We start from the raw sequence: 17,001 nt of genomic DNA, 5'->3' as shown, positions 1-17,001 counted from the left end.
ATCAAGAACATTTTAGGGGCACATGCCACCTCTGCTCTGCATGTAGAACTCCCACTAATCCCTGTGTGGACTCTATTAAGAAGAGCAGTAATAATAAATAACAATTTGTTATTTATATGGTGCCAATGCCAAAAGGCTTCTAGGTCCCTAATTATATACATGTAAAGACACAATTACAAAAGAAAACAAAATTCACCAGCTAGCACATAAACAGCCAGATTAGAAAAAGAAAAATGTTAGCCATGCAAAGATATAGGCGGAGATTTTCAAAGCCATCTAAGAGATCCAGACACTGAAATCCCATTAAAATTCAAATTAGGCTCCCTCCTAGGCTACCATGTAACCAGCTCAAATGATCTAAAAGGCATTAGACAGGTGTTCAGGTCATTTTCAATTGACTTAATCTAACTCACTTGAGCTAACTTATTTGGGAAAACACACCTTGTTTGCCTATGCAGACGGAGTCTAAACGTGCCTCGTTTTGTGTGGTGATTTAGAGCACAATCCTGAATTCCTTGCTGAGGCAAACTCCTATGCCTTGTCTTCACTAAGACATTTCAGACCTCTACCCACCAAAAGATGAAGTTCCACTTGTGCTACTACCATTTTTAAAATATATTGTAGACAAGGCGCAGGCATTGTAAGGTCTGTGACAACTAACCCTGTTAGACAACTTGACGGTAAAAACGCCTATAACTTGTCTGCATTATAGATTTCACTAGTGCTAGTGCTGATGGAGCTACACCCTTTGTGAATTATGGGTTTGGAAATGTATTGTGTACGCAAGTCATCAGTGAGGTGAGTCAATGGCAAGTTTGGGTGCGCAGGGACTGTAGGCCCTGGAAGTCTCATCTTAAACACTACAAGGTAAAACTGTATGGGCCTGTTTACAAAGCTAGACTGGCATCAAGTGGCCTTAGTGTAAATGAGAATCAGGCTGTGTGTGTTTTCAAACATTTCAGATGAGCCTAACTTGTTTCCAATAAATCCTCTAAATGTTGCAGGCCTCCTCCATGATGCAGAAGAATACCACACAATGAAAACTATGTGGAAGGGAGGGTACCATACAGCTCCCCAAACTGGCGGGCAAAAAGCTACTGGAGATCACCTACTTACTTAATCCAATGAATAGGGTCGGGAAGAAATTACCACATTTACAATTTGATGTTAAATCATATAGAAGCAAGCTTGGAAATTTTACCTGGATTCAATTTCTTCCTATCCAAATGCCAGATATTTTGTTAATAGTTCTCAAAATGATCAGTTTCCATCTGAATTTTTATGGAGACATAAGGAAGCAAATCCACCCATTGAAGTTAGTTATGCTTTACGCAGGTGTGGTGAATTTCACCATTTTGAGTTGAAAACCCTTTGTTTATCTCATAATAGGAAAGAAAAAAAAGAGCACAAAATGAAATCCCTTTGCAATGCTTTAAAAACTAATGATGACTTTGAACTTACTGAACTTCTTAAGAACTGGCTAAAAAAGATATATCCATTAAAATAAAAGCAACTGAGTGGGGAAAGATCTGGCAAAGCAGTCACTAGGAATGAAATTCACCCCTGGGCAGAAACCCAAACAAAAGCGTACGCTCCACTTAAGTACTCAAAACAGGCCAACATGTTCAGGTCAGCTTTCCTTTCTTATAAGCCACAGGTATATCTGGACTCAGAAGCGCTGACTTCTCCATTCGTGGGGGGGATGCTCGACCCCCACTCCACCTTTCCCCCAAACCTCCACCCCACCTCTTCCTGCTTCTGCTCTGCCCTACCACTTCCTGTCCCCTCCACGCCTCCTGAATGCTGCTGAATAGCTGATCCTAGGCAGGCGGGAGGCACTGGAGGGAGGGGAAGGCGCTGATTGGTGGGGACCGCAGGCAGGAGGGAGGGCTGGTGTGGAGGGGGAGGAGTTGATCCATGGGACTTCCTGTGGGTGCTGAGCATGCCCCGGAGCACCCATGGAGCTGGCGCCTATGTTGAACTATAGTTAAAACGAGAAGAGCAGTCCCCAGACTCATCTTTATTAGAGCAGTAATTCAGATAAAGGGACCTTATTGTATGTACAGCTCAGTAATTAAAGCATTCTAGTTTCAGGTACAAAAATTCATCCAATATCATGTGAATTCACCTACACTTCTATACATTAGACACTCTAGAATTCTGCTGAAAAGATATAAAGCTACCAATGATGCTGGTTTAGGTAGCATTTAGTGGTTGGAGTTGTACTGGATTACAGCCACAATCCTACCAGAAACTCCAGGAGGGTGAACACCTGCGCCCCTGCAGAACACCTTGTAAGATCAGGACCTAAATTAATGCAGCTGAACTGAAAACATATCCAAATGTCAATGTCTGCATGTTGGAATATAATATCTGTGGTGATTAAATATGAAAAGTTGCAGCAAGAAAAAGAAGGAAGACTTTGTGCAATGGAAGGAATTTGGGATATTTTATTAAATCTATCTCATTCAGTCAAATACTTGGCATAATAGTATCTTGTGGATTTAAAACAGTTTCTCTGCATGTACAGTACATAGTTTATCTTGTTATATTATACACGTTAGTATTTAATCTGTTGCAATATGGTTTATTTTTACTGAACTCTTTACTTTATTTTACTGTACTTTTCCTTCCTCCCTCCCAAACAAAAAAGCAAGCAAAAGAAATCCCTACATATGTATACTTTGGTGGAATTTCAATGTTTTGCTATTCTGGTTTCCTGAAGTTTTTTCTTAACTATTTATATAATTTTGATATAATTTCATTGGGTTTTTTGGGTATATTTGTGTCTTTGTATATCCATTATACATACAATAATACGTTAGTGAAGATTTAACCTACCTCTTATTTTTTATATCTGACTCTTACTTTTAATATCTTGACTGGATTTGTATGTTTGGTGTCTAATGATCAAGTTGCATTTCCTTTTTCAGGTTAAGAAATAAAATAAGTGATTGCACGTATTTTGTCTCTGATCCTGCAATTCTTTGCATGCATACAAACCACCCCATGGACAGACAGCCACAATGAAGTCAATGGCTCAGAGCCTTGTTTCATTTTTAATGAAAATAAAGTCCAACAACTTTCTATATCAGCTAACTATCTTATTGTACAAGCTTTCTTCAACAGAGTTAAACCAAGTCAGCAAATCTGTCACTGGATTATACTTATGTATCCTCACGAACATAAAAGAAATATATTTAAAATGGCAACTATATATCATTTAAACATTTTATGTTGGGAGTAAGTTCCAAAAAGGACAACCTAATGCACATATGATACATTAGATGCATCCAAAATTCCTGGATTCAAACAAGACATATTTTATATAGTGCACAACAAAGTTAATTTTTCACATGCATATAAATAGCAATGATTTAGCTACCCATATCACTAAAAGAAACATTTAAAAAACCCAGAGAGGACTGGAAATTTCTCAAGAAACCATTGATGGAGTTTCCATTGCTTGACACTGTTCTAGCAACATTCCAGATTTCTCACCAAATTTAATAACGTAGCACTATTATATAATCATACCTATAACTTATGTAAGGTAAATTAGTGAAAGAATTCTAGTGCTACTAATTAAAGCCACTACCATGCCTATAAATAATATAGAAAACCTCAAATCTCACCCCTGCAAAAAAAGAAAATACTACACATTAGAAATTTCATGACGGACATAATTTGTGAATTATTATGAAAATTACATGTTTTATATATTAACTTCTAGTTGTAAAATAAAGTCATATTAATATAAAAATTTTAAATGTAGCCCTAAAATAGTATTCGGTTTACAATAGCTTTACAAAAGTAACAGAGAAACATGACACACACAATAAGAAACACAAGAGTGAAATTATTACATTTTTATTACAGTGTCTAGGGTGCTATTCAGAACGGTTTCTCTGACATGTTTACAACCTGAGAGATTAAAGAAAACTGTAAAACATACAGTTTTAAAAGGCTCCCATACATATGTATTTCTCTTTCTCTCAAATGTATTAAACACCATTAAGAAATCTCACTTCGTTATCCCGTAAAGAGCAATTCTGTAGCTTCCTGCTCTGTGAACTGACAACTAAATCATTGCTCCTGATTGTGTTCTCAACAGCTACAGGAGGAACAGGATGATTGTGAAGGACTGTATTACCCCATTATGGAAAAGGGTGGAGGCTACAGCAGGAAGAGCCTGGGTGCAATCAAAGTGGCCCTGCCACACCCTAGAGGTGGGTTATATAAAAGAGGAACCCACGCAAGGGTGTGGGGAAGGTAAACTATAGTAGGTGGGGATTTTGCTCAGGCTGTAGGAGAACAGCTTAATCAGATGCAGAGACTTGGTATTAGAGATGTTAAGCTTAGGAGTTCTCAACCAGGTCCCTGAGGTAAGGACCTTATGAACTGTTTATTATAATTGCTCCTGTCCTGAAGCCTTATTAAAAGGGGACATGTTATTTTGTTAATGTATGTTAGCTTTTCTTGCCCATGCTCTTCAAGTGAATCTATTGCTGCCCTAATCAGGGGAAACTGAGGTGGGGCTCAACTGCAGCATTATATTGAGCTTGCAAGAGGGTGTGCAATGGACCTTTACAATGCTGTGTAAACATGCTGGTGACTCATCCTTAGGAAGAGCAAATAATAGTTCACACTTTTATGTAATGCCTTTAATCTCAAACTGCCCTGTCTCTCCCAACAAGTCACTTGACAAAGGTGGGTAAATATCAGTATGCCAATTTTATAGATTATAAAACCAGAAGCCCCTGTAGGGTGACCAGACAGCAAGTGCGAAAAATCGGGACAGGGGTTTGGGGGGGGGGTAATAGGCACCTACAGAAGAAAATGCCCCAAATATCAGGACTATCCCTATCAAATAGGGACATCTGGTCACCCTAAGCCCCTGTGATAATCTAGTCTGATGACCTGTATAAAACAGGCTATAGAACTTCCCTGAATTAATTTCTGTTGGAATTAGAGTATATCTTTTTAAAATGCATCCAATCTTGATTTAAAAATTAACAGTAATGGAGAATCCACCACAACCCTTGGTAAATGTTCCAATGATAAATGACTTTCACCATTAAAAAAGTGCATCTTATCTATCTAGCTTCAACATCCAGCCCTTGGAGATTGTTATACCTTTGTGTGCTAGACTGAAGATCGCATTATCAATTTTTTGTTCCCCTTACAAGTATGTGCAAATGACGATGAAGACCTTCTCTTTGTTAAAATAGATTCAAGGAGCTCAATATTTTTATCAATATAAGGCATGTTTTCTAATCCTTTATTCATATTCATGGCTCTTCTCTGAATACTCTCCAACTTGTCAATATCAACTGTGACCAGTGTTCCCTCTAATTTTTTCCATCCATATGCAGAATAAATTTTATGTGCACTGAGGTATGTGTGTCAGCAGCAGAAACAAAAAACCTAGTTATAATATATTTTTTTAAAAGTTATCATAGGGATAATTACTCCACCCAGGACAGGTTAGGCATTTTAGAACTCACTAGTCAAAGAATTAGATTTAAGTGTAAGAGAAATAAAAATTATTAAATGCATGGACCAGTCAAACCACTAAAATAACACACTTTGAAAGAATAAAATTACAGAGAATATATGTGCCTTGCAGGAAGTACCAAGAAACAACAACAACAATATAAGTATGTGTTGGGAGGTGAGTATGAAAGAGACAGAGTGAGTGTGTGTGAGCACGTGACCCAGACACAGTGAGTGTGTGACCCAGAGTTAGTGTGTGTGTGTGAGAGACCCAGAGACAGCTGTGGCCACAAGAACTGGATACAGTATTCCAATGGCAGTTGCACCAGTGCCAAATATAGATAATATAACCTCCCTATTCAAAAATCCTGTTATACATCGAAGGGTCACTTTAGCGTTTTATGCCCACAACTATGTGCTGGGTGTTCATATTCAACTGATTATCTACCAGAACCCCTAAGTTTTTTTCAGACACTGCTTGTTAGGATAGAGGCCCCGTCCTATAAGTATGGCCCCCATTCTTATTCCTAGATGGGTAGCTCTACATTTGGCAGTATTAACATGCATATTTTTTGCTTCTGCCCATCTTATCAAGCAATCCAGATCACACAAATCAGTGATCGGTCATCTTTATTATTTATGATTCCCCCAGACTTTGTGTCATCTGCAAATTTCATCAGTGATGATTTTTTTCTTCTTCAAGGTCACTGATAAAAAATGTTGAATACCACAGGGCCAAGAACCAATCCCTCCCCACCCAGAAACACACTTGCTTAGTGCTTCCCCATTTAAAATTATGTTTTGAGACCTGTCAGCCAGTCTGAACCCACTTAATGTGTGCCATGTTTTTTATATTGTTCTAGTCCAGGGGTTCTCAAACTTCATTGCACCGTGACCCCCTTCTGACAACAAAAATTACTACATGACCCCAGGAGGGAGAGCCAAGCCTGAGCCTGCCCGAGCCCCACCCCCAGGTAGGGGGGCCAAAGTCAAGCCCAAGGGCTTCAGTCCTAGGTAGGGGGCCTGTAAGCTGAGCCCCAATGCCCAGGGCTGAAGCCCTCGGCCTTCAGCTTCAGCCCCCGGAGGTGTGGCTCAAGCTTTGGCCCCAGCAAGTCTAAGCCAGCCCTGCCGATCCCATTAAAATTTGAGAACCGCTGCAGTCTGTTTTAACCAAAATGTCATGTGGTGCTAAGTTAAATGCCATACAGAAGACAATGGTAAAAATGGTTGATGTAATATACTTAATCAACCAAACTTTAATCTCATCAAAAATACCAAGTTTGTTTGACAAGATTTGTTCTCCAAAAACCCATGTTGATTCGTATTAATTATATTACCCTTCTTTAATTCTTTATTAATCAAGTGCCACATCAGCCATTCCATTATTTTGCCCATGATTAAAGTCAGGCTGACAGGCCTATAATTACCCAGGTCATCCCATTTATCCTTTTTATATATTGGCACAACATTAGTTTTCTTCCAGGCTTCTGGAACTTCCCCAGTGTTCAAAGAGTTATTAACAACATTAATGGTCCAGCTAGATCCTCAGCTAGTTCTTTTAAAACTCTTGGGTGCAAGTTATCCAGATGTGCTGATTTTAAAATGTTTAACTTTAGTAGCTGCTATTTAACATCTCCCTGAATTACTATTGGAATGAAAAGTATTTCATCATCTGATACGACTACATCATCTGTTTTTTTTTCCCATATGCAGAACAGAAATATTTTTTGAACACTTCTGCCTTATTATGGACAGTTCTACCATTCCCACCTACTAATGGATTGCTAGGATTATTTTTGTTCCTAATATTCTTAAAAAAACAAGCAAACCCAAAACACCTCCTTCTTAACAACATAAGAATGGCCATATTAGGTCAGACCAATGGTCCATCTAGCCCAGTATCCTGTCTTCTGACAGTGGCCAGTGCCAGATTCTTCAGGGGAATGAACAGAACAGGGCAATTTCAAGTGATCTACCCCCTGTTATTCACTCCCAGCTTCTGGCAGTTGGAGGTTTAGGGACACCCACAGCATGAAGTCGTATCCCTGACCATTTTGGCTAATAGCCATTGATGGACCTATCTTCCATGAACTTAGCTAATTTTTTTTTAATCCAGTTACACTTTTGGCCTTCACAATATACCCTGGCAAGGAGTTCCACAGGCTGACTGTGCATTGTGTGAAGAAGCACATCCTTTTATTTGTTTTAAACCTGTTGCCTATTAATTTCACTGGGTAAACCCTAGTTCTTGTGTTATGTGAAGGGGTAAACAACATCTCCCTATTCACTTTCTCAATACCATTCATGATTTTACAGAACTCTGTGATATCCATGATTACTCCAAGATCCTTCTTGATGGTAAAAACCATGTTGTCACTTCCCCCAACATACTGTGTTTATCTATCTGTCTGATAATTTTGTTCTTCACTATAATTTCAACAAATCTATCTAACACTGAAGTTAGGCTTATCTGTCTGTTATTGCCAGCATTACCTCTGGAGCCTTTTTTAAAAAAAATCTATGTTACAGCAGCTACCCTCCAGTCATCTGTTACAGAGGCTGATTTAAGAGATAGGCTATGTACCATACTTAATAGTTCTGCAGTTTCACATTTGAGTACCTCCAGAACACCTGGGTGAACAACATCTGGTCCTGGTGAATTATTATTGTTTAATTTATCAATTTGTTCCCAAACCTCCTCTATTGACAGTCAGGGACAGTTCCGCAGATTTGTCTCCTAAAAAGAATGGGTCAGGTGTGGGGATCTCCCCCACAGCCTCTGTAGTGAAGACTGATACAAAGAATTCATTTAGCTTTTTCACAATGGCCTTGTCTCCTTTGAGTGCTTCCTTAGCACCTCAATCATCCAGTGGCCCAACTGACTGTTTGGCAGGCTTCCTGCTTCTGATGTACTTAAAAAATATGCTGTTAGTTTTTGTTTCTTCAGCTAGTTAGAACATAAGAACGGCTATACTGGGTCAGAGCAAAGGTCCATCCAGCCCAGTATCCTGTCTACCAACAGTGGCCAATGCCAGATGCCCCAGAGGGAGTGAACCTAACAGGTAATGATCAAGTGATCTCTCTCCTGCCATCCATCTCCACCCTCTGACAAACAGAGGCAAGGGACACCATTCCTTACCCATTCTGGCAAATAGCCATTAATGGACTACGTGCATCATTTTAGTTGCCCTTTTCTGAACCTTTTCTAATGCCAGTATATCTTTTTTGAGATGAGGGGACCACATCTGTATGCAGTATTCAAGATGTGGGAGTACCATGGATTTATATAAGGGCAATAAGATATTTTCCGTTTTATTCGCTATCCCTTTTTTAATGATTCCGAACATCCCGTTTGCTTTTTTGACTGCCGCTGCACACTGCATGGACGTCTTCAGAGAACTATCCACAATGACTCCAAGATCTTTCTCCTGACTAGTTGTACCTAAATTAGCCCCCATTACATTGTATGTATTTTGCTCTTCAAATTCTTTCTTGGCCACCTAATTATACTTTTACACTTAACTTGCCAAATTTTATGCTCCTTTCTATTTTCCTCAGTAGGATCTGACTTCCAATTTTTAAAAGGATGTATTTTTGCCTCTAACCACCTCTTTTACTCTGGTTAGCCCTGGTGGCATTTTTTGGTTCTTTCGCTGTTTGTTTTATTTTGGGGCAGTGGGGGGAGTACACATTTAGTCTGAGCCTCTCTTTTGGTGTTTTTAAATAGTTTTCCTGCAGTTTGCAGGCTTTTCATCCTTGTGACTGTTCTTTTTTTAAGTTCTGTTTAACTAGCTTCCTCATTTTTGTGTAGTTCCCCTTTTTAAGTTAAATTCTACTGTAACGGGTTTCTTTGGTATTTTCCCCTCTACTAGGAACCTACATTTAATTACATTATGGTTGCTATTACCAAGCGGTTCAACTATATTCACCTCTTGGACCAGATCCTGTGCTCAACATAAGACAAAATCAAGAACTGCCTTTCCCCTTGTGGGTTCCAGGACAAGATACTCCAAGAAGCAGTCATTTAAGGTGTCTAGAAATTATAACTCTGCATCCCTTCCTGAGGTGACACATACCCTAATAATAAATTTATAAATTTATTTATAAATAAATCTTCTAAATTTAACAACTGGTTCTAGCGAACCGGCTCCAGCTCACCATTGCCCCTACATCTCCCTTAGCCTCTCCAGTGCAGCCACTCTGGCCTCAAGAGCCCATACTGTGTCTCTGAGGCCATGAGCTGCTTGCACTGTGTGCATACATATACCAACTGTCCAAAAGACAGGTAAGCATATGCACTGCATTCAGTCGCTATTAAATTGGATAGCTCCCACATCCCACCCCACCCCCGCTCTGCTACTGAACTTCTTGTCCTCAACTCTCCTGGCCACAGATTTCGCCCTATGCCCCTTTGTACAATTCCTTGCTTCCCATATATATATTATCATCAACTTCCCCTTTCTTTCATTTTTATATTGTTTTGTTTTTTTTAAATAGCTGCCTTCACTGACCCGTTAAGTCAAGATGGTTTTTAACTAGTGCTGCCTTCTTCCTCTCTTGTGGTAGTGGCATTTGGGCATCTAGTAAAATGTTCTTAAAGAATTCCCAATTCTTTCACATTTTTTGCTTTAAATTCTCTTTCCCAACTGGTTTGGCTCCTAATTATTTTCAGCTTTGTGAAATTGGCCCTTTTAAATGGTTAGTAGTTTGGACTTTATTCTTTTTGCACATTACAAATGTGATCAAGTCATGATCACTTATGCCTAAGCTATCACTATGTTATAGTTCTTGGATCAATTCCTCTTCAACTGTCAACAGAAATCCCTCATGCTGGATGCAACACTTTTTAGAGTTAGGAAACTTTCATCCACAATATTTAGAAATTCCAAGGATGTTTCAGTACTGGTGTAATGAGATCTCCAGCATATTTCACTCAGATTTAAGTCCCGCATGATCATGCAAGTTTTTTCCCTACATATTATAGATAGGTGCTTAAGGAGCCAGTCATTCTGTTCACTAGTGTGACTTTGTGGCCTTCTTTGTTACATAGGCTGCTAGCATTGGTGTATAGGCAATTAAAGAAAGGGAAGCACAAAAGGTGAAATTCACCACAGAGAAGAGGATCTAAGCAAGGCGCTACACACTTAAGCCCCAATTAAATGATGAATAGTCGTTTGCCTGGGTCCGCCACATTGCAGTGGAGTTCACTCATCGAGTGAGTTATGAAACTTGCTCAGATTCAGATATTAAGTCAATGGCAGTTAGGAACAGAATAGAAGCCACTTAAAATTCCAGTCTATAGCACCCCTTTTTAAAAAAATAATTTAAATCTTTTAAATTCTATTCTGGTGACTTATTTAAATTAGACCAAATTAAATTCAAAAACATTTTCTTTAAGCAAATAAAGATGTGTTTATTGCCTCTGGCAAGGATGTGCCTGAGAATACAGATCCAAATCATGCCAACAACGGGGAAGAACAAAACTCCTTTAAGATAGTTTCAAATCACTTTAACTGCAACATTGTTTCAACAGAAATCTAGATTGTCCCGTACATTTGATGAAGCAGACAATGGTAAATGTGCCAGATGCAGGAGAATAGAGCTTTTCCAGGTTTGGTAAGGTAACAGGAACATTAAATTTGCCATAGCCATGCAGGATCAGACACCTGATCTGGCTAATTAGTCCAACAGCAGCTAATACATGATGCTTTACTATACAGATCATTGTCGTTGTTTCTTGTAGTGCCCCACAGTGTTTTAAGTGTTTTGCAGGTAAAAGAAGGTACAGATATGACACCGAAAATCTTACTCTTGAATGGAACGACAAAACAAAGCAAAACTACAGAGCCAATGTATGCAATGTTACACATTGGAATGGGGGTGTGGGAGAGAATCAGTTCTTTCCTAACTCCAGCTACCCTGAATCATGAGTTATGAATATACTTGTTAACACGTTCAACATTATTCAAGACCATGTTGTTAATAAATCACAGTTATCTTTATTAAGATAGAAGTATCAAAATGACTACTATACATAACAAATGGCCAATCTCCACTTCCTACTACGCATTCAAACACCATTTCCAATCTAACAGAGCTTTTCAAATTATATTTAACTCTGAAAGTCTAAACTGGGTGGAGGAGGGCAGATACCAAGTCAAGAAATTTTACACATCTTATTATGTTTGCTCTTAAATGTATCCCATCTGAACCACCTTCTTCACCATTCCACTGTAGGTAACTTAGTGAGGCCTAATTAAGTTTGTGGGGTTGAAAAGGAGGGAAAATGTTGTTGTAGCTATAAAGAAGTTTTCACCAGGAATAAGGAGGCACATTTACTTTGAACAGCATCTACCTTTACATGCCAAGAAGAGAAATTAAAGCAGAGGCGGTTATTCGCAGCAGCAGTGGTAAGCATAACTGGTATATTGTCAAAATGTACCTTCAATATTGCTCCATGAACTAGGTAAACGTTCCATTGCTAGGAATTAAAAATTCAAGGACAGGAAAGACTAAGAATTCACATCTAAGGAAATATATGAGAATGGACATCCAAATTCTACCAGTATACTTGTTGCTAGGCAAAACAGACAAATACAGACTATATAAATGGATATATTATGATGAACAGTCTGAAAGATCATGCAGTAGATATCCACCCTCTAACTAAATGACACAAAACAAATAAATGTTAATTTTGATGGGAACTGACCACTACTCTGGGGCTTCATAGTCCATGAATTTCCCCAAAAGCACAGATTTTTATAAGCAGGGAAAGAGCTGGAAATCTACTGCAAGGATAAAGTACAAATTAATGAGCAGAGAATAGGAATGTTTTGGCTATTTAGTTTTTGCTTCAAATTCTTTTCAGCTATCGAATAGTAACATTTGATGCAAAACCATATTAAGCGCAGATACTAATAACTAGGTTAGAGGAAGCATTATTGCCAGGGCATTATGGCCAGCTATAGTCAGTTGCCTAATTTCTCCAGGTGACTGACTGATGTTGAGACTCTTGTGCCGATTGAGAAGGAATGCCTCATGACAGTCTCAGCATGCAAAAAATGTCCAAATTTCTTGTTCAGATTAGATTCCTAACCTCACTTCTGACTGACTACAAACCTCTCATACCCCTCGTAAACAGCAAGTGCTTGCACTGTGTGCCAGTGAGATGTCAAAGACTCAGTCTAAGCTCGTTGATGTACAATCTGCGGTGAGAATACATGCCTGCCAAGATTCTGTTGCCGATATTTTGTCTAGACATTTTCTGAATGTGACTGATGCAGGGACATTGCAAGTAGTTGAGGAAACTGAAACTTACAAAAGAGCTCTGCAAGCCTTAAAGCCATCATACAATATAATGCAAGTGTGCCTGAAAACATCCAAACTTTCCTTCTGGAGAACAGTAGCCTCACTGGCTCTGATAGCATCTTATTTCCTGAAGACAGGGCAGTTAACCCAGCAGAAATGCAGAAATGTATCCTTATATGAGACACCATTAGGCCCCTTGGATATTACTGAACGTCGTCAACAACTAAAGATGTCTGTCTGGTGGCTAGGAATTAGGAGACAAATCCAAGTGATTCGGTTTCTTGACCAAACCAGCAGTCAGGGACACATACCCTATTTAAGAAACCATTAATATTTCTCTGCTGTCAGATTTGGAAAGTGGGCCATAAAGGGTGACCCTTATGAGCTAAGGGACAGAAGCACATGGTTATAGTTGACTACTTTACTAGATATTTAAAAACCACACATTTACCTGATGCTCTTTGATCATGTCATGCATAGACGAATGTGATGGTGAGAAAGTCCACATCAGACTGCATGGTGGGAAAGTCCATGTGAAATTGTTACAGTGGGCCATAATTTTGGGGGGAATAATTATTATTTACTGACAAGTAATACTTTTGCTACATTAAAAATAGCCTTCACCCACCTAAGGATGGTCCTGTGGTTAGGGCACTAGCCTAAGACTTGGAAGATGTGGATTTAATTCCTTATTCTGTCATAGACTTCCTGTGTGACTACAGGTTAGGCACTTGCCTCTCTATGCCTCTATTTTCCATCTGTAAAACGGGGATAATAATACTCTACCTCTCAGAGGCGTTGTGAGGATGAATACATTAAAGACTACGAAGTGCTTTGATATTCACTGATGAAAAACTATAAGAGGTAGGTATTACTTGTTGTTGTTGTTTTTATTAGGCCAAGGATTAGATAATAATGGTAAGGCCAAGAAAGCCAGGTAAGGGGTTAAGCAGATCCAAAACCAAGACAGTCTGCTTTTAGCTTTAGTCAGTTACGGTCTGATCCAACTGCTATTAATATAAATGGAAAGACTTCTGTTTGACTTCAGTGGGAGTTGGATTATTAATCCATGTCACTGAGTGCAGCCCAGCATCCCAAAGGGAAAAATCTAAAACAAGTCAAATAGCATAATAGAAGAGCAAAATATGCATATAAATTTCACTTTGACAAAAGGAATGCTGTTAAGACACTTCTTGAGTTGTATCCTGGTGTCTTGAGAGCAAAATTGGATAGTGATATAGGTTAGATAACATACATGCCAAACTTCTAGGTTTTACAAAGCCAAGCCCAAGGTAAATAAATTCTGGAAGAACAGAACATATTTGCAGCTCATCCTACATCCAAGAAATGGCTTTCTACAACTTAGCACTCTAGAGTCAGTGTTACCCAGAGACTTAGATTGTAAGCTCTTTAGAGAGGATCCTTCTTCTGTGTTTGTACTCACCCTAGCACAATAAGGTACTGGTCCATGATTAGACCTTCTATGCACTACAGTATTACAAATAAATAATAATAAGTAAGGACAATTCTGCTATAGAGGAATTATAGACAGAACCAGCATCGCAGCCAGACTTGCCACATTGAGATCATTAGATAGTGTCATTAATAACGGATTCCTTTTTAAACGCTGTGATCAAAATGTCCAGAGAATGAATGATCAGGAAACCTGAATATTGGAGAAACTCTTATATCAATGCCAGATAGGGCAAAATAATCTCCATTGTACTTGAAGTCAAAGAGTTTCTCTCTTCTCACTTTGTTTAATACTGTATTATGTTAATTGCAAATGGTTTAAGAGATAGCATTGCCAACAACTCAAAGTTTAAAGGAAGTGTGTGTGGGAGACCTATAATTAAAATATCCTGGTTTTAATTCTACTGAGAATTTCTGATCTTATAAGTGTAAACTATTTTTTTCAACAATACCCTACTACACAGCTTGAAAGTTCAGAGAGTGGGAAAGAATAAAATTTAAAATTAAATAAGCTCTAGCTGAATTTTAAAATATTAAAATTTTAAACAATATAAGCTTGCTAACTCTTCAATAGGAAAAGCCCAAAACAAAAGTTCTGCATTTGTAAAGTACAATGAAAAATTAACATATGTAAAAATAGATCTTATTAGATATAGACAGTTGTTTGGGTCAAGCCCACACCTGCCTACTGTCAAAACTGAGAATATATTTAGCCATAGCATGCACTGCAAACACCTGTAACTGGCACTTGGCCTTAAACACAAAAATTCTCTTCTTTAAATAGAAAAATGGAATAGTTGCTCCTACCCCACCAGGAAAATCTACATCCTGATTAACCTTAGGGTAACAGTATCACAAAATCTTGCATCTGGCACCTGGATCCCAGCAAATCACATAGGTTTTAGGCTCTAAATTAAAAAATTCTACCATCTAAAAGACAGCAAGCATTATCAGCAGCTAGTGTAGTAGAAGTAGTTACACTTGTGCTCTATTTAGTTGGGAGAATTTGAGTTTGAGCCCAAAAATTAATGGCATTGTGCTAGTACAGGTTTCTGCTGTGCTCTTGCATCAGGGTCTAGACTTTTATGGTGGCCTGGCAATGGTATAATGCCTTGTCTAATTCTGTCATCTAATTTGAGGATTCAGCAGAGAAACCACTGGGTCCAGGTGCTGCATATGAGGTTTGTCATTGTATTGCACCTGGATACATCAGGATCTGTTTTTTCCCCCCTGGTGGACTAGGTGCATTAACATCTGTCTGTTTAGGCTGTATGATCATGGAGTTCAGGGATACAATTTTTGGATTCAGCATGGTTGAAGTGCTGGATATGGGTTTTCCCAATGGTCTTATGGCATGATAGTAAGGTCTGGATCTTTGCGCTGAACTGCAGTGAGAAACAGTTCTTGTCTAAACCGACAGGTGCACTGGTGGGATTGGAGGAAAAAACTGGCTGAATCTGGTTGCCAAATGTGTGGTTTGTGGCACTTTTACCTCACCCGTGTTAGGCTCAAGATTATTCTGGTGGCCAGGTGTGGCAAGCCATGTTTCCTATTTTGACAGTATGTTTTGTGGTCCGCATTATATTCTCCTATATTTTGCTTCAGGAAAACCATGTTTAACAGTTCTGTTGACACAAACATGGCTGCTGTGGCCTGTTCAACTATAAACAATAAACAGGCCAGAGGAGTTTTTTTTTAAAATTTATCCAGTATTGCTGCTGCTTTATTGGTGACCAGCTCTTTTCAATGTTACCCATTTAATGACAGGTTTCAGAGTAACAGCTGTGTTAGTCTGTATTTGCAAAAAGAAAAGGAGGACTTGTGGCACCTTAGAGACTAACCAATGAGTCACAAAAGGGCAAGTTCTTTTTTTCCCACCCACAAAGTCGCCTAATTATGATGCTCTCGTGGGGGAAGTGGGACTAGGGAGCCCCATGCACAAGGGAGCTGAAACGCCTGGGCCAGAACATTGCAGGCTGGCCAGTGACTCTCCTGCCAGAGCTCCCGGAGGCACCTCCAGCCACTTACCAAGTGCACACACAGGAGGGAGCAGCTTAGGCTGGGACGCTCCCGCAGGCTGGAGGGCGAAGGTGAGGGCAACTTACCAGGTCTATGAATGTCAGAAATTTCCAGCTCCCTCCATAGGTCTGATGCGCTGGCATGTCAATGGCGTTGTACGCGCACAGGATGGAGAAGTAGGAGAGGAGGATGGCGACTCGCAGCACCTGGCAGGGCACGAGCGCCATGTCGCCACTTTGCAAGCGGGGCCTGCGAACTGCAAGGCAGCGGGGTCGCGCTTCTCGCGCGGGGCTGCCGCGGCGGCGCGCGGGCGGCGCGCGACGGTCGGCCCGGGGAGGAAGCGCGAGCGCCCGCCTGGGTCTCCCCCTTGTTCTGTGCGCTGGGGACGCGCCCGGCCGCGGGGAGAGTGGGCTCAGCCGGAGCTCCTCAGGCAAGAGGGTGCTTCCTGGAGCAAAGGTGGGCGGGGAAAGGAGGAGATGCTGGAGGAGGGGTTACCATGGCAATCTACTAAACCTGCCCTGAGCTTGCTGCTGCTGCTTCAGCGGAGACACCCCTGGAGCAGGTGACCCCTCCGCCTCTGGGGCTGTGTGAGTGTGACTTGTATATTCTTCTTGCCAGCGCTACAAAAAGCGAGCATGAGGTGACATGCAGAAATAAATATGGGCAGGGTCATTATCCTGTAGAGCCTTGCATTTTCACCCA

At 39.9% G+C, this 17,001-nt stretch overlaps 1 protein-coding gene across 4 annotated transcripts in view; it reads right to left on the bottom strand.

The window, feature by feature from the left end:
- AIG1 (androgen induced 1) overlaps nt 1-16,715 on the bottom strand; it is a 193,688-nt gene extending 176,973 nt beyond the window's left edge. Inside the window, exon 1 of one of the 4 annotated variants that reach the window (XR_007355795.2) lies at nt 16,386-16,715. Coding sequence is in view for 1 of the 4 variants with exons in the window: in XM_048844358.2 (XP_048700315.1) it covers nt 16,386-16,526 (141 nt within the window). In the remaining 3 variants the exon portion in view is untranslated. The remainder of the gene's footprint in view (nt 1-16,385) is intronic. The other 3 variants (XR_007355796.2, XR_007355794.2, XM_048844358.2) reach the window with 3 other exon arrangements.
- Nucleotides 16,716-17,001: the final 286 nt, after the last annotated feature.

This window comes from Caretta caretta, chromosome 3 (assembly GCF_965140235.1).
Source record: "Caretta caretta isolate rCarCar2 chromosome 3, rCarCar1.hap1, whole genome shotgun sequence".
Lineage (NCBI taxonomy): Eukaryota > Metazoa > Chordata > Testudines > Cheloniidae > Caretta > Caretta caretta.
This window is presented reverse-complemented; position numbering and strand designations above follow the sequence as displayed.